Below are 25,675 nucleotides of genomic sequence, written 5' to 3'. Positions count from 1 at the left end.
AGACCTTCCTTTAAGGAGAACCTGCGGAGGTCTTCTAACAGATTGGTGCCTACGTTTGCTGTCCCACCCGTGCCTCCCTCTCCTCCCACGCCTCCTGGGGATGACTTGTCTGGGGGTGAACCCATGCAGCTGGGGTTTGCTCGCCTGTCCGAGGGGGAGAGGGCACTCCGGAGACGCGAGGGCCGATGCATGTACTGTGGTCTCGGTGGGCATTTTCGGTTGGCATGTCCGAACCGTCCGGGAAACGCTCGTACCCTGAGATCCTGTCGGGGGCAGATCTTGGGTGGAGTCTCCTCGTCCCCGGTTTCCCGTGTTGACAAACCACTGATCACTGTTGTCCTCTCCTGGGTCGGGGGCTCGGTGACGACCCAGGCGTTGGTGGACTCTGGTGCTGGTGGTTTGTTCATTGATAGTGTGTTCGCTGCCGCCAATTCCATTCCTCTGCAGGCTCGAGGTTCCCCACTGGCTCTTGAGGCGATAGACGGCAGACCCCTTCTGCCGCCACACGTGACTCATGAGACCCTTCCAGTGGGGCTAGCCATTGGTGCCGTTCACAGAGAATCGGTCTGCCTCCAGGTTATTTCGTCTCCACACTACTCGGTGGTCTTGGGGTACCCCTGGCTCCAGAAGCATAATCCGACTTTCGATTGGAGATCGGTCGAGATCCTCTCGTGGTCACCGCAGTGTGGGGCTAGTTGCATCCATGGGTCTGTCAAGTTGCTGTGTACTTCCTCGGACTCTCTGTTGCCTCCTGAATACGAGGAGTACCGGGATGTATTCGATAAGGTGCGCGCGGTTGCCCTACCTCCGCACCGCCCATACGATTGTGCCATAGAGTTACAATCTGGTGCCGTTCCTCCTCGTGGCAAAGTCTATCCACTGTCGGTAGCGGAGAATGAGGCCATGGAGGAGTACGTGAGGGAGGCGCTTTCACGCGGACACATTCGCAAATCTTCGTCCCCGGCAGGGGCTGGATTTTTCTTTGTGAAAAAGAAGGGCGGTGAGTTGAGGCCTTGCATCGATTACAGGGGTCTCAATCGCATCACGATCAAGAACGCTTACCCGATACCCTTGATTTCCGAGCTGTTCGATCGCCTTAAAGGGGCCACGGTCTTTACCAAACTCGACCTGAGGGCGGCATATAACCTGGTAAGGATCAAGGCGGGCGATGAGTGGAAGACCGCGTTTAACACCAGGACCGGTCATTACGAATCCTTGGTTATGCCCTTTGGGTTGTGCAATGCGCCCGCAGTCTTTCAGGAATTCATCAACGATGTTTTCCGTGACCTGTTGCCGCAGTGTGTGGTAGTCTATTTGGATGACATCTTGGTATATTCTGAATCCATGGAGGCCCACATTCTGGATGTCAGACGAGTGTTGCAACGGTTACGAGAGAACAAGCTGTTCGGTAAGCTTGAGAAATGCGAATTTCACCGATCCCAGGTAACCTTCTTAGGTTACATCATTTCCGCTGAGGGGTTCTCCATGGATCCTGAGAAGGTTTCGGCTGTCTTACAGTGGCCCCAGCCCAGTGGTCTTCGTTCCCTGCAGCGCTTTTTGGGCTTCGCCAATTATTATCGGAAGTTCATCAGGGACTTTTCCATGCTGGCCAAGCCTCTCACGGATCTGACCAGGAAGGGCAGTAATTCCCAGGTCTGGCCGCTCGAGGCCATCCGAGCTTTTGAGGCCCTAAAGTCCGCCTTTGTGTCGGCTCCGATTCTGTCGCATCCCAACCCTGGGTTGCCCTTTGTCCTCGAGGTGGACGCGTCTGAGACGGGAGTAGGCGCCCTTCTGTCTCAGCGTAGAACACCAGAGGGTCCTCTGCTTCCTTGTGGGTTTTACTCCCGGAAACTGTCTTCCGCGGAGTGCAACTATCAGATTGGTGACAGGGAGTTATTGGCCATCGTGCAGGCCCTTAAAGAATGGAGGCACTTGCTCGAGGGTTCGGTGGTTCCGGTTCTCATCCTGACGGACCACAAGAATCTGACCTACCTTTCTGAGGCCAAGAGATTGACACCACGTCAGGCCAGATGGGCTCTGTTCTTGTCACGTTTTAATTACGTGGTCTCCTACCTACCCGGTTCCAAGAACATCAGGGCGGATGCCTTATCACGGCAGTACTCCGAGCTGTCCAGGGAGGAGTCGATTCCGACTTCGGTCATACCTCCGAATCAGATCCTGGCCGCCATTCGCACCAGCCTGACCTCTCCCCTGGGTGAGCAGATTTTGGCGGCTCAATCTGGTGCTCCCTCTGGGAGACCCAACGGCAGATGTTTTGTGCCTGAGGAGTTGCGCACTCGGTTGTTGCGAACCTACCATAACTCCAAGACCGCGGGGCATCCTGGAAAGAATCAGCTGTCCTGGGCTGTTTCACGTCTGTTCTGGTGGCCTTCCCTACGTTCCGACATCGCCGCATATGTAGCGGCATGCTCCGTTTGTGCCCAGAGTAAGTCCCCTCGGCACCTTCCGTTGGGCCTTCTGCAACCCATAGCCACCGGGGAGCGCCCATGGTCACACCTGGGGATGGATTTCATTGTGGACCTCCCTGCATCCCGAGGCCATACGGTCATTCTCATGATTGTGGATCGGTTTTCCAAAATGTGCCACTGTGTTCCTCTCAAGAAGTTACCCTCTGCACAAGAGTTGGCCACGATTTTTGCCAGGGAGGTCTTCCGGTTGCACGGTTTGCCTAAGGAGATTGTGTCGGATCGGGGGAGTCAGTTTGTGTCCAGGTTCTGGCGCGCCTTTTGCTCCCAGTTGGGGATTCATCTCTCCTTCTCCTCGGCCTACCACCCTCAGTCCAATGGGGCCGCAGAACGATCCAATCAGGCCTTGGAGCAATTCCTTCGTTGCTATGTCTCCGATCACCAAGACAATTGGGTTGACCTCCTGCCTTGGGCTGAGTTTGCCAGGAACACGGCGGTGAACTCTTCCTCTGGGACGTCTCCCTTCATGGCCAATTATGGGTTCCAACCTGCCGTGTTACCGGAGGTATTCTCTCCCCAGGATATTCCGGCTGTGGAGGATCACCTTTCCGTCCTACGTGCTTCTTGGGTACAGATCCAGAAGTCCCTTGAGGTCTCTGCGCAGCGCCAGAGATTCCAGGCTGATCGCAGACGAGCGCCTGCTCCTTCCTACCAGGTCGGAGACCGTGTATGGTTGTCCACCCGCAACCTCAACCTTCGAGTGCCCACTCCCAAGCTGGCGCCTCGCTTTGTTGGTCCCTTCCGAGTGCTTCGCAGGGTAAACCCGGTAGCCTATGCCCTTGCGCTTCCTCCTGGCATGCGGATTTCCAACGTGTTTCATGTCTCCCTGTTGAAGCCACTGGTGTGTAATCGTTTCACTTCCTCGGTTCCTCGGCCTCGTCCGGTCCAAGTGGGCAATCGTGAGGAATATGAGGTGAGCAATATCCTGGACTCACGCCTGGTCCGCGGTCGGTTGCAGTTTTTGGTCCATTGGCGTGGTTATGGTCCAGAGGAGCGTTCCTGGGTTCCCTCCGCAGATGTCCATGCTCCTGCCTTGCTCCGAGCCTTCCACGCACGCTTCCCTCAGAAACCGTTTTGTGCTCCGCGGAGGAGGGGCCCTTGAGGGGGAGGTACTGTCATGGACTTACCTGCTTGCTGCTCTCCTTCGTTTGACATGTGCTGGCGGCCATCTTGGGTCCTGGGTTTCTTGTAGCCTTCCACCCTGCGGCTCCTCCTTCCCCTGGGAGGAGCTGGATGCCTAGCTCATATATATAGGAGGTCTGTGGCTTCAGTTCCTTGCTTGGTCCTCTTGTGTTCACATGCTTCTAAGACTGCTGCTGCTTCTGGTTCCTGATCCTGGCTTCGTCTGACTACCCTTCTGGTTCCTGACCTCTGGCTTCGCAAAGACTCTGCTCGGTTTCACCATCCGTTTGGACTTTTGCTTTACAGCTTTATTTTCAATAAAGCCTTCTTATTTTCACTTATCTCTTGTTGTACGTCTGGTTCATGGTTCCGTGACATGAGTGTGCTGGGACAGCTGTCATATAGAGATATAGCAGTGCTGGGTGTGTTGGGGCAGCTGTCATGTGTATAGATGTACAATTAGCCAGCTATAACAGTAGAAGTCTCATATTTTTTTAATCAGTTGCAATGCAGCCTTTATGGCTGTGAGGGTAAATGCTTGGTCACTGATACATTGGAGGTTGTGGGTTCGAATCCCAGACACATCAGGAGACTTTAGGAGACAGTAAGATTAGATCACATTAGCGAGGGGGCCTGGTCAGCCGCTGCTGCTGTGAAGGGGCCCTGAACATTAAGACAAGAATCAATATTTAACTAACTTGAAAATAAACTGTCACACACGCTGCCGGGATGCTTCCCCGGTAGTTACGCCACTGGTCCAAATCATGGATCCTGGAGGTCGTCAGGTCTTTCTACTCTCACCTCTTGGGTAGGAAAGAACTAAATCGGGACCGTTTTTCAGCTTTCTTGGCTGAAGCTATTCCCAAGGCAGGAATAGACCCCTCTCTTGATGTTTTAGCAGAACCAATTAGGCAAGAGGAAGTGGGACTGGCCATTGATTGGCTTAGGCCCAAGAAATCGCCAGGTCCGGATGGCTTAACATCCGAGTGGTACAAGACTTTCAAGGAACAATTAGTTCCTCTCTTGACCAAGGTGTTTAACGAGTGTCTTTCCTCGGGCACTCTGCCAAAGTCAATGGGTAAGTCAGCCCTGATTATTCTGTCAAAGGGTAAAGATCCATCCCGCATTGAGAACTGGAGACCCATATCGCTTCTCAATGTGGACAGGAAGATTCTGGCAAAAATACTTTTATGCAGATTGGTGAAGTTTGCACCAAGACTTCTTTCTGAGGCTCAGCACTGCTCTGTTCCCGGCCGGAGTGCTTTTAGCGCCGTTCTCAGTGTCCGAAAAGCCGTGGAGTGGGGCAGGGCGGGCCTTTGGAAAGGGTTCCTGTTATCTTTGGACCAGGCGAAGGCTTTTGACCGGGTGAACCATGAGTACCTGTGGTCCGTTCTCTTGTGGTATGGTCTACCCGGGAGGTTTGTAGACTGGTTAAAAATGTTGTACAAAGGGGCGGAGAGTTTCCCGTTGATTAATGGTTGGTCGGGTCGACCTTCTGAGGTGGCTTCTGGTGTCCGCCAGGGATGTCCTTTAAGCCCTTTGCTGTATGTGTTTGCAATTGATCCCTTCATTAGAAGATTGTGGACCGTTGGCGGGGATGGGGATGGAACTGGCGGTGTGGGGGCCATCTCTGAAGGTGGTGGCATACGCCGATGATGTCTCCTTTCTTGCCTCTTCCGAAGAGGAGGTGAGCTGGGTGATGTCGGAGGTTGACCGCTATTCAGAAGTTTCTGGGTCTCAGATCAACCAGGAAAAATGTGAGACTCTCTGGCTGGGGGAAGGGGATCCTGTCTTCGATCTCCAGGGCACTCTTCCAGAACCCCAAAAGTCTGTAAAGATCTTAGGCACCAATTTTGGCCAGGATGGAGATTATCATCAGCAAAATTGGGAGAGTAGACTAAAAGATGTAGCCCAAAAGGTGGACTGTTGGAAGGGATGGTCTTTATCTCTCAGGGAAAGGGTTCACCTGTGCAAAGCCTACCTGATTCCCGTGCTTCTGTATCTAAGCAGTGTTTGTTTTTTGCCAGGGTCTCTCTGGGCTACGGTCTACAGCCTCTTTTTCCAGATGTTGGGGGGAAACAGGCTGAAACTAATCAGGAGAGAGATTACTTACCGCACAAGGAGACTAGGCGGGTTGGATATGGTCAACCCGGTGGTATTCTTAACAAATACCTTTTTGAAAATAAATTAATATTGCAAACCTCTGGAAAGAGAGGGCTCCTTTGTGGGTAATTTCCTGTAGGGAATGGTTTCGGTCCTTCTTCCAGGAATGGGAGACAGGAGGGCGAGTGAAAGACCTACGTGTGTCACATGGATATCTTCCGGCTTATGTTGCCCCGGTTTTGAGAATCCTGAGTGGGGTCTGGAGAAGGGAGCGGTGGAGACCATGTCAAGGTTTTCTCTTGACAGGAAGGTTCTATCTTGCATTTTTCAGGCCCCACTGGCCTTGAGGGACTGCCCAAGTCAGGATCTGGAGGGTGGGCTGTCTTTGTTGAATTCAGAAAGGATCCCTAAGAAAGTTTGGGATGTGACTTGGCGCTGCTTCCACGGTAAGCTATATGTAAGGGACAATGTGAAGTGTAGAAACTCTGAGGAAAGGGGTTGTCCCCGGGAGGAGTGTGGTAACCTGCTGGAAACCATGGACCACTTCTTACTTCATTGTCTCTTTAATATAGAGGTATACAAAAGGGTGGGGGCTTCCATCGGTTGGCCTAGGCTGGCCGCCCTGTCCTATGCGGAGTGGGCCTATGGGGCTTTCAAAGACCTTGGTGGGAGGGACCGTCGCACTTTATTCATAGTTAGTGCAGTGGTTAGGCACATCCGGTGTGCACGGTGTTTAGTGTCAACAAAGAGTCGCAAAATCCTCCCGGTGGATACGGTATATAGGAACATCATGGGTGACCTGGTGAAGGTATGCTCTCTTGAGTACGAAAGGTGGGGGGACCCCAAGGCCTCTCATCTGTGGAGGGGCTTCTGTTTTGGGGTTCCTTAGCTGAGTAGTACTCTTTTCCTGGTGGAGGGCTGATATAGCACACTCATAGGTTTTTGTTTTGTAGTAATGTAAGTATGGAAAGGCTTATGGGTACTGAACCATAGCTGGTTTCGGTTTAATAGTATTGGTTTATGGTATCTACAGTACAGACCAAAAGTTTGGACACCTTCTCATTCAAAGAGTTTTCTTTATTTTCATGACTATGAAAATTGTAGATTCACACTGAAGGCATCAAAACTATGAATTAACACATGTGGAATTATATACATAACAAACAAGTGTGAAACAACTGAAAATATGTCATTCTAGGTTCTTCAAAGTAGCCACCTTTTGCTTTGATTACTGCTTTGCACACTATTGGCATTCTCTTGAGCTTCAAGAGGTAGTCCCCTGAAATGGTTTTCACTTCATAGGTGTGCCCTGTCAGGTTTAATAAGTGGGATTTCTTGCCTTATAAATGGTGTTGGAACCATCAGTTGCGTTGAGGAGAAGTCAGGTGGATACACAGCTGATAGTCCTACTGAATAAACTGTTACAATTTGTATTATGGCAAGAAAAAAGCAGCTAAGTAAAGAAAAATGAGTGGCCATCATTACTTTAAGGAATGAAGGTCAGTCAGCCGAAAAATTGGGAAAACTTTGAACAGAAGGGCTTTTTGACGAAGGAGAGTGATGGGGTGCTGCGCCAGATGACCTGGCCTCCACAGTCACTGGACCTGAACCCAATCAAGATGGTTTGGGGTGAGCTGGACCACAGAGTGAAGGCAAAAGGGCCAACAAGTGCTAAGCATCTCTGGAAACTCCTTCAAGACTGTTGGAAGACCATTTCAGGGGACTACCTCTTGAAGCTCATCAAGGGAATGCCAAGAGTGTGCAAAGTAGTCAAAGCAAAAGGTGGCTACTTTGAAGAACCTAGAATAGGACATTTTCAGTTGTTTCACACTTGTTTGTTATGTATATAATTCCACATGTGTTAATTCATAGTTTTGATGCCTTCATAGTCATGAAAATAAAGAAAACTTTGAATGAGAAGGTGTCCAAACTTTTGGTCTGTACACTATATATATATTTTTATACTAACCATTCAGTGCAGAGTTCCTCAAATCCTTGGACAGACATGCTGAAGTTGGAGGGGAGTCTCCGCTTTTTTTGCATTTCAGGTTTCCTGTCTTTGGGCGCAGATCCTCTTATGGTGCTGTCGTGGGTTCAGGAAAATCCAATTACTGGTATGAGTAATCTTCATTACATGGTGAGCACAGCAAGACAGGACAAAAAGCAGCACATTTTTTGCAGAATCTGAGCTCTGGCATAGACGTTTAACTCCAGGTCTTTTGAATTTTCCTTCTCTTTGGATCCACTTTCGGCTTTGATTTAAAAGTGTAACACCCCAGAGGGTAGCACCTATACAATATATTTAGGGTAGCACCTCTTTTAGACTGAACACACCCATCTACCTGGGACTTCTGAGCAGAGTACGTTTGTAGCTGGTTCCTACACTGCCCTGAATATTGTAGGCTTAAGTAAGTCCAAAGTGAGGCAGTATATTTAGTGTTAGGGAACCATCTGCGGAAGCCACCTTGACGCCTGGTAGATGGGCCCGACACATATGTGTGCTAAGAGCTTCCATTACTCATTTATAGTCAGTATTGTACCACTTATCTAGAATGACCCCCATTTCTTAGCTCTATTGTTTGTATATATAACCGTGTGCAGCCATTTTGTTTTTTGTAATGCCCCCAGAGTGGCATTACTACCTTTTTGCACCCCCCCACTCTGTTGGGCGATTGTGTCATCATATGCATTTATTACCATAGACTGCATACTGTGAAGATGTATTTCCTGATTTTGCAACTGTTAAAGTGTAATGTGCCTGGTTTACCAGCAGATGGCAGCAGTATTGGCAAAGCTAGTTCCTAGAGTGGAACCTTCGATCCATTCTAGCCATCTCTAGAGAGGGATGCGTTACTTAGAAGTCCCTCGCCTGTAAACTTCCAGATGGCGAAATGTTGCGTTGACAGGTTCCCAGAGCTGCACATCACTGTAGGGTCAGGTGCTGCTTGTGGACATGTCTCTGGACGCTTACAGACCAGGGATCGGAACTGAGTAGTGTGCTTTTTATGTTAGGTAGACCACGTTCCAGGGCAGAATTAAGAAAGGGCATAAAGGTGGACCACCTCTAAGGAATACAAGTTTTGCTACATCTTTCCACACAATTACGTATCTGCTTTTGTGGGACATTGAGTTTCACCTGTAACAACCAAGACTGCATTGGACACCTCTGCAAGAACACCTTCATTTTTCTATGCCATTTTATGTGCAATGTCTGAAGGAATGTGAGAAAAAGCTTCAAAATTAGATTTTATTAAATTGGACAAACAGTTTTCTGCATTATAACTCATGTCAGGCTCCTCTCAATGTTTTTCATGTGTAGAAAGCTTCTTCATCAGGATCTACAGTTCGGTGCGATCACCTCCACCCACTGCCTGGGACTTGATTTTTGCTGGAAAGAGCTCAGTCCAAAACACAAACTCTTCCTCCTTCAGTTTTGAAGATAATTTCTGCTGTAAATTAATCCCCAGATAGTGTTCTTCTGTGCCATATGGCAGCCATGTTGTCAGGTCAGGACTATTGGGGTCCCTGCAGTGAACAATGTGGAATTAGTAACAAGCAGATAATGAGGTGACAGCAGTGAATGTGCGGTCAGTCTGGTTCAGGGTTACTTACCCAGTCCGAGCAAAGTTTGCCCAATATTTCATAACAGTCTTGCTCAGGACTCTCTCTTCAGGGGTTGCAGGTCCTGAGACAAGAAATCACCACCATTAATGACCAACCTACAGTCCCCACAGCAGCACAAACCTCCTTCCTGTCCTGTTTGTTACAATGTACCAGTGCGGGTAAAATGCATCTGTTTGGATACAATTATAGCAAATTCTCAGCCATGCGAGAGGAATGGGTCAGAATGGTTTTCAGCCTCTGAATGCTTCAGTTCCTTGCCATTTTCAAAATCTCAGTAATTGAAGCTAAAAGTATAATAGGTTGTACTATTACCGATTGGTGTGTGTGGGTGCAGAGACCTTTTGGGTCACCTGATCTGCAAGAGATCCTCAAAGACCATAGACAACTTTAGGGCAATTTTTATAATTATTGCATTCTGCTTATTGAGGGTAGGCTTGAGCCAATAGAGATTTGGATCATAGAGCTGAAGTCAATTCAAACACTTCAGGGGTCATTTATCAAGACCTGCGTGGTAGATGCCCACCTTAATAAGCCCCCTGCGCTGGATCGCTGAAGTGATGTACGGGCACCAGCCTCTACATAGTTTCAGCATATCCAGCACTGGTCTAAATGCAAGCCCGCTTTCTGGCCATCTCCACCAGGTGTAGAACGTAATGGACACAGGCCTGCTGGCCCATCTCCTTCCTTGCTCCCAGCAATCCAAAGTCAGGTTTGGTACCAGCTAGTATCCATTACCAGACTTCAGATTGCTAAGATGTTTTTAAAAGATAGACATTAATACCGAATTCATTCACCAAAGTCTCCCTTCGGTTGAAGCGAATTTTGCCTCCCCGGAGTCAACATCTGTTAATGCTGTCTCGGTACAGAATTAGAATCTAATTGTTTGACTGAATCGACTTCAGATCAATGAGGGCAAAAAAAAAAAAGTCCAGAGCCTTTATGAATGTAATGAACACATGGCTGGGAGGTGATAATGGCAGTGCTCTGCAGGCCTCATGGTCAGTAGCAGGAAGGAGATTAAAGAGTCAGCTGGGAATTTGCTGGAAAGAAAGCCAGCATTAATCCTGCAAGTAACTATCTGAAGAGTGGAGGTGAGTGACATAATACCTCAGGGACTGGTTAATGCATCTGAAGCCAAATATTACAGAGGGGTTAATGCCAGAGCTGAATAGAATCGCCACCTATTGTGTGCATCATGAAGACCGCCACGGCCTGTATAATAGCCAAGTCTGGAACAGGGACCATCCGGCCTGTAAGCCGCAGTGTGCGCCTACGATACTACACAGTCTGATCTAATGAGCGGGTGATGACTTATTACATGCACTTGATGAAATGAGAATTTTTATGTTAAAATGACACTCCAAGAATCTAATGATTTTACGATCACTGGGAACTAAAAACACAAAGATCACCGTTCTCATTATCAAAAACATTAGGATTTTTAGGTTTGATTCTTGCAACATCTAATACAGGCTAAAGAGTCTTCACAGGACATAACTGATAACAGTACGAGACGACTCACCAGCATAGAACGCGCCGTCCCTCAGGAAGGGTCCTCCAAGCACAGAGATGAGCTCGTCGCCATGATCGCACTTCACATATTTTGGTCTCAAAAAAGCCAGGAAGGTTGGTGCGTGCTGGAACTCATAGAAGTAGACTGGGAGCCCCGCATCTAATGAGAGAGAAGACTACAAGTTCTGTCCATTTCACAGTCATTAAGGATCCTGTGATGTACACCGAGATCATTGCCATCCAGGTATTAACGCCGTACACTGGCACAGCTGTGGAGGTACATTCATTAACTGCACAAGATGGCACTGTGCCCACCAACTCAAAAGTAGACAGGGACCCCCAAATCTAACGAGCCAAGACTGCGTTATTTGTTCATTTCGCAATAATTAAGTAGCCTGTGATGTATATGCAGATCATTGGCGTCCATCTATTAGGCTTCGTTCACACTGGCGTTTTGGCTTTTCGTGTGCAAGATCCGTTCAGGGCGATCACAAGCGGTCCAAAACGGATCAGTTTTGCCCTAATGCATTCTGAATGGAAAAGGATCCGCTCAGAATCCATCAGTTTGTCTCCTGACGCTTCAGAGCCAAACTGATCCGTCCTGGCACCCAATGCAAGTCAATGGGGACGGATCCATTTTCTCTGACAATAGAAAACGGATCTGTCCCCCATTGGCTTTTAATGGTGTTCAAGATGGATCCGTTCATGACGGATGCATGCGGTTGCATTACTGTAACGGAAGAGTTTTTTGCAGATCCATGACGGATCTGCAAAACCACTAGTGTGACAGTAGCCTTACATACAACCCCATACACTGGCACAGCTCAGGAGGTGCATACAATAACGGCAGGAAGTGGCACTGTGCCCACAGATGATGTCATCAGGAGCAGACTAAGGAGCCAGAGATTACCCTGGTGCTGGTCCAGTTTGGAGCACTTCTGGCCAGTACTGAAAACTACATACCAGAAACGCCCTACAAGACCAGCAGTTCTTGGTGTGAACCAGTCATCTAGACATCACAATTCAGCCCCTCGCAGAGTCACTCAGATCCTCACACTTACAAGGACATTTCTTATAACCAATGTTACTCACTTTTGATATCAATGGCTTGAATATTATGGCAGATTGGGGTAGCGGCCTGAACATTAGCAGTATGGTCAGGGGAGTCACATGAGCACACCATCTAATTATACTATAGACTGAGGATGATGGGGGCCCAGGGCCCCTACTGCTACAATGTGAGTGGACTGTACCTCGATGGTATTTTGCAAACTTTAGAGCCTGTACAACGAAGGCTGCATCTCCACACATGTCCAGGAAGCGATCACGAATCTTCAGTGGATCAGTGGTGTCACCAAGATACTCGTCAACCATCACAGAAATTACTTCATTACTCAGGGGCTAGAAAATGAACATTAACCACAATGGAGAAGGATTTCTTTATAGAAGACAAATCATAATTGCATGGAGAATAGGAAGGACCGTGCTCCTCACCAGCATAGGAATATTCTGGAGCTCCTCCACTACAGTCTCCCGTGTCATTCCCTTTGATATCCCAGTTATATTATATAGCTAAATGGGAAAAAATATATAAATAAATGGCAGGTTAAACAATTCCCTTGTCGTCCACCTGCATACAGCTATACATGGCCTGTACTGCACGTGCTCAGTGGCGGCCATAGGGCCCTCCAGACTTCTTGCTGAAGGTGGACATGACTGAATGGGGCCCCCACTACAAGTGGGTTCAGAACATGAAAATACATTACAAGACCTCATGCACCCAACCGCACTGTTTTTCGCCGTCCGCAGAAACGGAAGCCGCCCGTGTGCTTTCCGCAATTTGCGGATCGGGCGGTCTATTGTAGACATGCCTATTCTAGCCCGCAAAACGGACAATAGGACATGCTATATTTTTTTGTGGAGCCTCGGAACGGAGCAACGGATGCGGACAGCACACGGAGTGCTGTCCGCATCTTCTGCGGCCCCATTGAAGTGAATGGGTCTGCATCCAAGCTGCAAAAACTGCGGCTCAGATGCGGACCATAGCCACGTTTGTGTGCATGAGGCCTAAGGCGAACACTTAGGCCCCTTGCAGACGAGCGTGTCCGGATGCGTTGAGTAAGAAAATTGCGTGATTTTGCAGGCAAAAGCATTCAGTTTTGCCTGCGATCACGTTCAGGTTTTTATCTCGTGGGAGCAATGCGATTTGTGTTTGGCATGGGCTAAAAAACTGTTTACAAACATCTCTTAGCAACCATCCATGAAAAAAATTAAATAAAAGATATCACAGCGCATCCGCACTTGCTTGTGGATGCGATTTTCAGGCAGCCCCATTCACTTCTATGTGGCCAGCCTTGCGTGAAAAATAGCAGAATACAGAACATGCTGCGATTCACGCAACGCAAAAGTGATGCGTGAAAAACATTGCTCATGTACACAGCCCCATAGAAATTAATGGGTCCAGATTCCGTGCGGGCGCAATGCATTCGCATCACGCATTGCACCCACGTAGAATACTCGCTCCTGTGGAAGGGGCCTTACACTTACCAGTGGAAGTATAAAGCCAAACTCCATATTATTGATTCCAATGAGAAGAGGGACCTCGTTTCCTTCCTTGTTAGCCAAGATCTCCTCCACTGGTTTAGGTAGAAAAACTCCATCCACACAGGCAGGAAAGGGTATCAGGCCCTGCAAAGACATAGCATATGAGAAGGACTTGCAATAGGTGGATGCACCCAGTCCAGAGAGTCTATGGGACCGTCAGTGGAAGCTGAGCACAACACATGGTCATCTCCATCAGTCCCACAGACTTTATATGAAGCTGTAGGACACCTGCATGACCAACATTTCATCCAGGCTGTGGTCATGCAGTGAAGAGGACTGGGAGGCTTAGGACTCCTGGTTTAATGATCAGTATGGGGCCCCAGCCTTCTGACAATTAGCACCCATGCCTAGGATAAGTGATATGGGTCAATTTTAGAAGCCACCTCTAAAATTTTTTCCCATGGGGCAATACTGTGGGATGACAACACCTACCATTGCTTTGGCCATAGCAAGAAACTCCTCTTCTGATTTATTCTTCAGACAGTCGGCTATGGAGGCGAGATCACAGCCTGATATGTTTGCTACTAACTGCAGAGGAAAACAGATATAATATTCAGATTCTGCATATCTTCATCTCAGGACTGGTTGCAGGTCTCACTCCCCTTGAGGTGCTAAAACTGCCGAGCAGCAAAAAGTGGGTTTAAAACTGGAATCGTGGAGGGGGTTCATCTGCCAGTTATAAATCTCAGATTTAAATGTATAATTTTGGATACCTTCCCAGAGAAGGAATGGTGGGTGGACCACCATCTAGTACCTGCAGTAATATTATCCATCTGGTATTCCTTCGAGAGAAGACAAAGCAGCATTTCAATCCAGCAGATTATGGAAGAGGGAAAGGTTTTATACCCCCATACATACATCTGACCTTTTGGCTCATCCACATGGAGACCTCTTCAAGCCCTAGTATTCCTTCTAGATCAGGGCTTCTCAACTCCACTCCTCGGGATCCACCCGTCATGTTTTCAGGATTTCCTCAATATTGAGCAGGTGATAGTGTCCATGCATCAGGACTTACCACAAGTATTCATTCTGTGGGATATTCTCAACTCCTGACCGGTAGGTGGGTCCCAAGGACCGGAGTTTGTAAACCCTGTTCTAGATAGGCTATTCTTACCTCCTGGTAGGGGACGAGCTCTTCAGAGTTACTGACCACAAGTCCTGGCATTGTTACTGTTCCACTCTCTGCGATGCCGCGGTGGAACAGATCTTTGGCTAAAGGAGAGAGCACCTAGAAGAAAAGAGAATTCAGAATATCAAACCCTTGGAGCGGACATTTGTGGATTTTATTTTTTAAATGATTGAGCATAGTTGTGTATTCTGCTTATGGCACAGAGAACAATCTGACCACTTCTGATCATAGGACAATAGTGTGTTGTTTTTCTAATATCTTTATTACAGAAAATGTCTTTCCACATCTTCAGAAGATTCTTTATTCCATTCTTGCCGAATAGTAAACAAGCAGCAATGAAAAGGTTACTGCTATTAATTTAGTGACCACTAACAGTGATGGCCAGTTCGCAGTGCTCGCCACCGAACACATGAGGGCTTCCATCTTGATTCACAAGTCCAGCGATGCACAGGTAAGTCCTTGCCTGCGCCGCCAGCCGGTCTGAAATCAAATGCGGTCACTGAGCAGACAGTTCCGAGAACAGCCACTGGGGGCCTTCATCAGGCTGTTCTCAGAACTGCCTGCTCCCGCATTTGATTTCAGACCGGCTCGCGACACAGGCATGGCCTTACCTGTGCATCGCCGGACTTGTGAATCAAGATGGCAGCCCCCATGTGTTCGTTGGCGAACACTGCGAACTGGCCATCACTGACCACTAATATGCCTTTTTACTGATGTAAACAAAGGGGGTTTTAGCTAAACAGCTGGTTTTAATCATTACATGTTCCCAAAATTGTGCATTGAAAAACTAACCTGTCCTGCAAAAAAAACCTTTTCGGCTTAGATGGCCTTTGTCAAGCAAAGGCTATCTAAGCCAAAACATTGCATCTGGATTAAATGCCATCATTTTGGACGTGCTGTCTCCAGTTTATTTTTTACCTATATGTACGCTGCATTGGGGGCTTTTTACCACCCACTACATTGATCCAAGGAGTGCTGTTCAACCCTTTATTGCCAAGAGCAGAAGTCATGTCTGGCATCTTCTTACCTGATATCAGAGGGATGATGTGACCACTGGGAAGCCCTTTGCTCATCTGGTGTTCAGACTAGTTTGTCCTGTCCATGCTTTGCTCTAGGACTCCCCCTCCCCCATTACCGCGGGAGTTCTGGACCTAGGCCTCCGTACATCGGCTGGGGAGAAGGCCAGTGTCTGCATTCCCAGCACTGGCCTCAGGAAGTAGGTGCGCCAGCGCTGATTTTTGGCACCAATTTATGACATCACCTACTATTTATAGAGTTTAGCAAGTTTGGCATGGAAGATTCTCCTGTACCAAGGTAGCGCAGGGACATTTAGTTTTCCTTTAGTTTCCTCCTGGGCTTATATTCTTATTGCCCTGGTGATTAGGTTTGTGTATTACAGATCTCCAGCCCTTCATCTGAAGTTCCCAGAGGCAGGAAAAGAAACTGAAAGCATAAACTCTGCATTTGTTACCCAGCACATCCTGTGAAATGGAGGTAGATGTGCGGCACTGTGGCTGAAAGTAGAGCACTCTGAAAATCTACATATACACCCATTACATCTGTAGAAGTTTTCTTCCGAAGGCCAAGTTTTTACCCAATGCTATAATGCTTTAAAAAGTAGAGTCTAGACCATGTAGCCACCAAGCAAGTCTGTTCCATGGACGTCTCAGGTCTCCACCCAAAAAGCCAAAATAGTTCTAGTAGAAGACCTCAATCTTTCTGCTGGGGATTTCCCCTCATTTCCCCCCCCCCCCCCCCCCCCCCCCCCTTAACCCCCCAGTCATGTCAGACAGGCCCCGAGTCCTCAGGATCAATTTTTCAAAAACTAGGCTGCCAAATTAAGACATTGAGGGTTCTGGGGCAAGAGCTTGGGATTCCACAAAAGGACCTTCAGAGACATTTGTTAGCAGGGGAACCAGGATTTCTTGGGCCAAATTGGAGTCATCAAGATAACTAGGGCTTTTCTTCAAGACCCGGGGGGGGGGCAGGAGAGTATGCTAGATGGAAGCTCCAAGGCTGAGCAAAAGTAACCATCCCTACACCGCCATTACTTAGAGAAAAGGAAGAGTTGCGTTTTAGACTGAACCTCATTCCCCCGGCGATTCAGATATCCTACAACCAATGTGTTGTGGAATCTAACCTGTAAATCCTTTCCCAGTCAACTGAAATACCAAATAGACAAAATGGCTCTAAATAATGTATTTTCTAGGCAAGATTGAAGACATAGAAAAATCTGCAATCCGAGACTGAATCTTTAATATTTCTGTTGGAAGAAAACTTCTGGAAATTGGAATGCAATAGGATTCCCAAGAAAATTACCTTTTATGATGGACTGATTTCATCCAGTTTACATCCACCCCAAGTGGTACAACAGCTGGAAGACCTGAAAAACCTCTACGTCTGATGCAGAACTTCCCCAACCATCAGGAAATGGTCCAAATAAAGAATAATCAGAATGAAAGGTTCCATTGTTTTTTCCCCCTCACTAGAAAGACTGGAATAAAACCCATCCCCAGTGATCCATGGGCACTGGAATTAATACCTTCATTGTAAAGACAAGCAAACCAGTTTGTTCCAAACTTTGCTATTTTCCAGATGGCAGACAAACCGGAATCTTTCTGGGTTTGTTTCAGACCTTCAAGAACATTTACAGAGGAACAAGATTTACTCACCTGAAATTCCCTTTTCTGCAAGTCCGATGGCTTATTTACCTAGGCTGACTGAGCAGGCAATTATCAGGAACTGTTCATTCCCGATAATTACCTGCTCAGAGGCGATGGCTGAATTTACATGAAGCAGTCACTGTATGAGGATGAGGGATCACTTATGAGTGATCATCCCTACAGAGCCATTGTTTCTGGGCAGCAGATTGCCGTCTACAAGGCACATTGACATTACTAGTTCCTGATCGGCCATTCATATGAACATTCATTCTTGATGGTCCCTGATGGACATCAAGTCAGTGCCATACATGTATACCTTCCTGATAAATCCCTGAGCTTAGTTTGCATTGTGAAAGTAGGGATTTCGTTACCACTTGTGCATTTCCAGTCCTTTGGGATAGAATAAATACTCTGGGTGATGCTATAGGTTTGTGTAAAAAGGAGGTTTCAGGTTAGCAAGTTGAATTCTTATATAGTTAGACACAGGCTAGAAAATTTCCCAGGGATAATAGAAGCTCAATGTAGATAAACACCACACTAGAGAACTTACAAGAGCAGAGACACTGAGCGAACCAGCAGATTGGCCAAGTATAGTGATCGACTTGGGGTTGCCACCAAAATTTGCAATGTTTTCCTGTACCCATTGGAGAGCAGCAACTTGGTCCCGAAACCCGTAATTACCAGGTAACTGGTCATCTCCAGTACTGAGAAAAAATAAATAAATTATAAATACACAGACTGCCTAAAGCCTACAGTAATCTGAACCATTACAGAAAAACATCTCAGAATTCCTTATTTACTGATCCTGCGTTACATCCTGTATTATACTCCAGAGCTGCATTCACTATTCTGCTGGTGCAGTCACTGTGTACATACATTACTTAATCCTGTATTACTCCAAAGATACAAATGGATACTTAGAATTAGAAGATTAGCAACTAAATATATTTACAAAACTACTGATTCGGGTGTAAATTAACCCTATATGTAGAATGATAGATCTTTACCTGAAGAATCCTAGGATCCCCAGCCTGTACTGTATGGACACAAACACTACAGTCTCATAGGCGCTAATTGCAGAGCCATCATATGTACTGGCCGTCCCAAACACCAGCCCTCCGCCAGGAATAGAGACCATGACCTAGGAAAAGGGGAAGAGATTAATATTTATGGGAAAGCCATTCTTAATGAGCCACTACCCCCTATGTGAGCAACAGTCTATAAGATGCCATTAACACCACTCCCATATATGGTACCTGCACCGAATGATGCTCTTTTTGTGCATTTACTAGAAATATCATGACAGACAATATTTAAGAGAAACTCTGCAAAACTACAATTTCCAACGAGTCCCAAGCACCTGCAGGGTCAAAATACTTTGCAATGGTAGCTTTCCAGTTTACTATATGACAAGTATCAAAATATTACCCTCTGATTTCCTGGCACTTACAGGTAATTTGGATTCCTTGTGTCTGTCGGCTGGTGTATACACATTCAGGTACAGGCAGTCCTCCGAGGCCCGGGGCAGCACAATGGAGGATCGGTAATGTTCCCTTTCAAAAGTCATATACAGTGTTACCTGTACACACCTGAAATATACAGAGGCAATGAAATGCATCTCCATCTACGTCACTGGTAAATATACACATCAATATGGAGGTATAAAGTTTCTTGGGAAAGTATTCACCCCCTTGTTATTTTACTGTTACAGCCTGGATGTAAAATAGATTTGACGTTCTATTTTATGTAATGGTCCCGATAGTAATAGTAGGTTTTCCTTTCATTGTAACAATGTGGACTGTGTAAAGAAATCAAAACTGAGGTCATCGGTGCATGTATTCACCCCTCTGACCCTCCAAAAAAAAAAAAAAAAGTCATAAGTGCATCCTCTGAGTTCTATGGTTTTACCCATTAAGACAAACACCGCGCTGTCTGAATTCTAAGACTTTCAGAACTAAAGGGTGGTTCTTTCCCCTGCCTGGCCCCTTGACTTAGAGGAAAGGGGGGGGGGGGGAAGGGGAACAACAGGAGGGACCCCCATCATCACCCCTTATTAGTGTTATTAGGGGACAAGGCTACAGAGGGGATGCAAGTTAGAGAGAAGGAAACATTGGCAATGTTTGCCCATGATATACGCAAATTGGTATTAAAATATTAGGCGTTTTGAAGACCTTTAGCGAGCTTTCTGAATAGTCACAGTAAACCTAAAATATCTTATACCAGTTATTGAAAAAAAAGCACAAGTTATGTATCCTTTGCAAAATGCTTCCTTTATTAAAAATGAGGGATGTACACACCCCGGATCACCAGCCTTGGACCAGGGCACTAGCCTTGTGAAGAGAAGGACAGCTAGCTCAAGCCTTTCCTCAGCATAAAACCCTTCTGCTAGGGAGGAGACTGGAGAAGCTAGCCCTAAGCCTCGCCTGTATTGTTCTGCACCTGAATTTGTCCAGAAAAAAACCAAAAAAAAACCTGGTTTACTACAGACCCCGACCCTGGACTTTTTCCATTGGAGTGCACCATGCCATAAAATCCCTTCTGGAGAGAAGCAACACGTGGTAACACCTCAGTGGTGTCCGGGGGACTCCGTGTAGCATTGGGGCCACCCCAAACCCAGCCATTGTGTATGTACATAGAAATAAAAGCATCACAAGCCTATGAACTCACATGGGGGGATACTCAGAGGCGTCTCTAACAGAGCTCCAGGGCTCAGGAGGTTGTGGGTTAGCAAATCTCAAAGGTCCGACTGGAGGTTTTGCAAAAGGGACTCCATAAAACACATCCACGATTCTTGATATTTCCTTTACCGGCACCGTAACGCCCCGTAGTTGTCCATATTTCGTGGTCACTAATGGCCTTTCATCATTTTGACCTACAAATAAAACCAATTATTCTGGCTATTTTGATACTATTACTACTGGAAATATTTCCATTATATAGCATAACGCATATTCTCCTATGGTTCTCCTTGCTGGAACATGCACTGCATTGGCTAGCTGTAACATTAAAGGCTATGTACACCTTTAGGTGCAGCTTTGTATTGCATTGTACTGGAGATAAAAATCATTGCAATATGGAATCTTTATGTACATAGATGACAAGCTCTATTAGCCACCTGTGGATTCTCCCTTTTCCGTCATCTGGGGAGCAGAGGGGCTCCTCATCTCTGCCCTGACATTATAAACACTCATAGCTCAGTTCTTATCTTACTGATAAGAATGTGTCTTAAATACATGTTTATGACCTCTTAGTACTGTAGTTTAGAGATAAGGGTTATTAGATGGCAGCACAAAGTGAAAGTACAGTTAGAAAAACTGTTAACCCTTTGTGACAATGGCTCCCCAGCATAACAGGATGAATCCGTTTTGCAGCCCATAGACTATTATGACTGAATGGAACGCCTCTAAAAGCATTCTGTCATAGAACTGCATTATGGCCCGTAGTAACCTTTTACCAACAAAGAACCCCTGAGGAAGCCGGATTGCTCCAGCGATACGCGTTGGGTGCTTTCTCACTTTTCCAGGTCCACTGCACCAGCTGTCCATGTAGGTTTGGCTCTTTCATTTTGCCCCTATCCAGGTCTGTTTGTATTTTCAGAGGTCTTACCTTATGTTACATTTTCTTTATGTTCCACATTGATATTGTTATACGCTGGTTTTTATTTTATGTGCCTATGGTGGGGCAACTCAGTGGACCTGTTTGTGCTGGTTATATAATATTGATTGCATACTGCACTTTGTTCTAATTGTATACAATTTTTTAATGTGTCTGTTGGTGTGTCTAATAAACTTTATATATTTTTGATACTGACTTGTCGGATGTGCATTTATGGGGTGGTTCTTATGACCCTCTCTTGGGTAAGGTTTTATTGTCTTTTACCAACAAAGTGTGAACAAATTTCATAGGCAGAAATTCGCTCATCTCTAGTGAATGCTATAATGCTGCCTTTTATATCCAACTACTATAATACCGTTCCTATGTACAGGAATATAACTACTATAATACTGCCTCATATGTACAAGAATATAACTACTATAATACTGCTCCTAAGTACAGGAATATAACTACTATAATACCGTTCCTATGTACAGGAATATAACTACTATAATACTGTTCCTATGTACAAGAATATAACTACTATAATACTGTTCCTATGTACAAGAATATAACTACTATAATACTGCCTCCTATGTACAAGAATATAACTAGTATAATACTGCCTCCTATGTACAAGAATATAACTACTATTATACTGCATCCTATGTACAAGAATATAACTACTATAATACTGCTCCTATGTACAAGAATATAAATACTATAATACTGCTCCTATGTACAAGAATATAACTACTATAATACTGTTCCTATGTACAAGAATATAACTACTATAATACTGCCTCCTATGTACAAGAATATAACTACTATAATACTGCTTCTATGTACAAGAATATAACTACTATAATACTACCTCCTATGTACAAGAATATAACTACTATAATATCACCTCCTATGTACAAGAATATAACTACTATAATACTGTCTCCTATGTACAAGAATATAACTACGATAATACTGCTTCTATGTACAATGATATGACTAGCATAAAAAAGGTTTTTATAGTATTAATGGTGGCTATGTTCTAGATTTGGCCGTTGCTGTGCAGCATCAGGCCAAATGCACACGGCCGTGTTCTGTGGTATGCCGGACTGGATTCCTGTTCAGAGCAGGAGCGCACGACGTCATGCGCTTTATGCCGCCGCTGCACTACAGTAATACACTCATATAGTGCATTACTGTAGTGCAGCGGCGGCATGAAACACAGCGTCATAGCAACCAATGATGTTGTGCGCTCCTGCTCTGAACAGGAATCCAGTCCAGCATACCACGGACCGCTCTCTGCCGCGGAACACGGCCGTGTGCTTTTGGCCTTATTACGTGGGTTGTGTATTACTCCCCGATATTCTGCCCTCTAGTATCTTGCACCCTGGTTCTCACCTGTTGCGATTGGTGTCAGAATGAAAAGGCTGAGGAGCAGAATGTGCGGCAGAATCGCCATGTCCTGTGCGCTGTGGTCACTAGTGGACGCTCTTCAAGGCCAGAGTCATTAGATGCAGGAGAAAAAGATCTGAGGTCACAGATAATACATTTCTAGTTAATTTAACAAATCACAGTATAATTACAGATCTTTCAATGTTGACATTAGCCGGACAAGACAGCTATGCCCATGGTGTATATTATCCTGTCACACTTGCTCCTGCCCCCATGTAGATTAAAGACTAAAACCTCATGCACATGGCTATAGTTTCAATCTGCTTCTGATCAGTTACAGATCCATTCTGGCGGGCGCCATAGCCAGTGGGTGTCTGCTGTTCTGTACAGCAGAGGCCCGCGGGTACTGCCTACAACCAGCAATAATGCCAATAGTCATTACAGCCTTTAGATGCAGTGACCATGTGATCAGGCACGCGCTTTCAAGTTAAGACCAGTAACCCTATGCTGCAATAGGGGATGCCGGTCATAACTCTAATAGGCTGGGTCTCTGAAGCAGGTGACAGGCCAACCTAGAAAATCAGCAATTCATGTAATACTATACTCCCTATGGAAACAAATATTCTATATATTAAATAAAAATAAAAAAAATAGTAGTGGACATTGTGGCCTCCGAGTGGCTACAAAAACCCAAGTAAAAAATAAAATTAAATCACCCCCTTTCCTTACAATAGGTATACATAAAGGTCATGGGCATCACTGCACCTGAAAATGCCAATTTGCCATTTTCTTCATCACTTTTTACCCCAGAAATTTAATAAAATGTGAATAAAACTAAAGATCCCACAAAAAAAAATAAAAAAATAAAAACTCAGAAGACCCAAACATAAAAATTATGGGGGAAAAAAATTATTCAAAGTTATTTTTTTTTTCAGTATTAAAAACCTATACATGTATCGTAATTGTACCAACCCAGAGAATGAAGGGCACAGGTCAGTTTTGTCACAAAGGGAACGCCGTAGGGCCATAACCCGCACGACTGGAGAAGTTAAACTTTTTCCTATTCCACCCCACTTGGAATTATTCTGCCCATAAAAACAGTCTACTCTTTGGGTTTATGAACCTGAGGATCTAGGCCTCAAAGAAGAAGAATACAGTTTATAACTCAACCTTTCAGTCCCCATGCACACAAGTATACCTGTTTTGTGGGCAGCAAACCAAGGATCCCAGCTGTGTACATCCTGCACTTCCCCATCCTGCCCCATTGTCAAAATGACTTCTTGTCCACATAACAGACATGGTCATCTTTTTTGTAGAAAGGACATACGACCATATGGATATGGACTAATTGTTTCCTGTGCAACCCAGAAAAACGCGGATTTGACGCAGAACAAAAATATGGTTAAAGCGTAACTGTCTTTATTTGCTAGTTTATTAGAGCTAGGCATGTATAGCCTGAGTTAGTCTGTCAATGATTTCCAAACGATCTGTAATTACCTTAGTGTTTAGCATGAATATTCGCATAGAGATTTTTTTTGCGAATATCGCAACTTCGAGAATCTGCAAATATTTTGAATATAGTGCTATATATTCGCTATAACGAATATTCAACTTTTTGGCCCACAAGCAACTGAAGGAATCATGTTTTCATAGGGAAAAATTTAGGAATATTGAAAAAACTAATATATAGCAATATAGCGAATATTCGCCAAATACAGAGCAATTTAGCTAATATAGTGCTATAATTTTTTATAGTCTATTTTTCTCTTCAGATTTAGAAAAAATTTACAGTATTAAAGTTACAGGACTAGCTAAATTGCTCTGTTTGTATTTTTTGAATATTTGCTATATATTCTTGTTTTAGAATATGATGAATATTCTTAACATATATAGAACTGTTTACTGCTATATATTCTTTTGATCAACTTCGCATTACGATTTTTACATTTTAGCGCAATCGTGAAAATAATCTCAAATACGAATATTAGCGAATATGAAACATATATTCTAGCAAATATTTGTGAAATATTGCAAATTTGAATATGGGACCTGCTGCTCATCACTAATAAATAACAGCTCTCATTAATGTCCCCTCTCCCTTTCCACTGCTCCCTTAAAAGACAGTTGCTATGGCTCGTCTGTCTCCGGCTAAGAACACAGGAAGACGGAGGGGCGGTCCTTCACACTGCATTAGGCTTCAGAGTGGATTACTGAGACACGCCTCCTCAATCTGATTGGCTGGCGGGGAGCTGCTGGCTACAGCAAGTGTGTATGGGAAGTGAGGGAAAGCAGTTTTGGCCTCAGAACTGGCAGAGGAGCCATCTTGAGAAGGTCCTCATATTGTTAATGTTTAAACGGCCGTAACCAAAGAAAACAGTGGTATGTGAAAAAACTAAAGATTGCTTTATGCATAATGCTGCAGCAGCAGTAACATAAAAAAAATCTATTTTAGCATATTAAAAAAATAAAAATCTGTTACTAGTGTTGAGCGAGCATGCTTGGCCGAATACCAGTTCAGCTCGAGCATTGCTATGCTCGGCACATGGTGGTACTTGGCAGAGTTCCGCATGTTGGCTACTGGCATTAGAGTGATTGGCTAGCCGGAACGTGTCATCGGGTGCTATATAGCACCCGATGATGCGTTTTCAGCTCATTCGAAGTCTGGAGGGGTGCCAAAAGGGAGAAGGCAGGCCACACCAAACAGACCCGCAACTGTTCCATGGAGCACCCCCTTGCAGAAATCTCCCTCGCTAAGGGGTAGATGTTCCATAGTATGGCGCTTTTTTGAGGAAAGTGTGGACAAAATAGTTTGCAACCTGTGCCATATGAAAATGAGCCGGGGCATAAACACTAGGAACCTCACCACCAACATGAACCACCACATGGCATCCAAGCACCGTAATAAGTGGGACGAACGCCTGGGTCCACAATCAGTGTCTGCGGGTCACACCACTGCCCTATTCCCCTATGTTACGTGCTGGTCAATCCCTTGTCGAAGGCACAGACCCGGATGCCTCCCGCCCTGCACCTGGACAGTCGCAAGCACCATCAGCGACCATATCCACTTCCATGTCCCAGCGCAGCGTACAAGTGTCCTTACCCCAGGCCTTTGAACGCAATCGCAGATACCCAGCCACCCAACCACAGGCCATAGCGCTAAATGTGCACCTTTCAAAATGACTGGCCCTGGAAAGATTGCCATTTAGGCTTGTGGACACTGAGGCCTTCCGCAGCCTGATGTCCCCAGCTGCCACAATTTTTTCAAGGTGTGCCGTGCCCGCCTTACACCAACATGTGCCCCTTAAATTCACACGTGCCCTGACCAACGCAGTTACTGGGAAGGTCCACTTAAGCACAGACACATGGACAAGTGCATTTGGCCAGGGACGCTACATTTCCCTGACGGCACACTGGGTGAATGTTGGAGGCCGGGAGCAAGTCAT

At 45.8% G+C, this 25,675-nt stretch overlaps 1 protein-coding gene across 1 annotated transcript in view; it reads right to left on the bottom strand.

The window, feature by feature from the left end:
* The window catches only part of LOC120981117 (fatty acyl-CoA hydrolase precursor, medium chain-like), a 675,808-nt gene extending 653,480 nt beyond the window's left edge, over positions 1-22,328 (bottom strand). Inside the window, exon 1 of the mRNA XM_040410615.1 lies at positions 22,239-22,328. Within this exon, the coding sequence (XP_040266549.1) occupies positions 22,239-22,299 (61 nt within the window). The 5' untranslated portion in view covers positions 22,300-22,328. The remainder of the gene's footprint in view (positions 1-22,238) is intronic.
* Positions 22,329-25,675: the final 3,347 nt, after the last annotated feature.

Source organism: Bufo bufo, chromosome 10, assembly GCF_905171765.1.
Source record: "Bufo bufo chromosome 10, aBufBuf1.1, whole genome shotgun sequence".
Lineage (NCBI taxonomy): Eukaryota > Metazoa > Chordata > Amphibia > Anura > Bufonidae > Bufo > Bufo bufo.
This window is presented reverse-complemented; position numbering and strand designations above follow the sequence as displayed.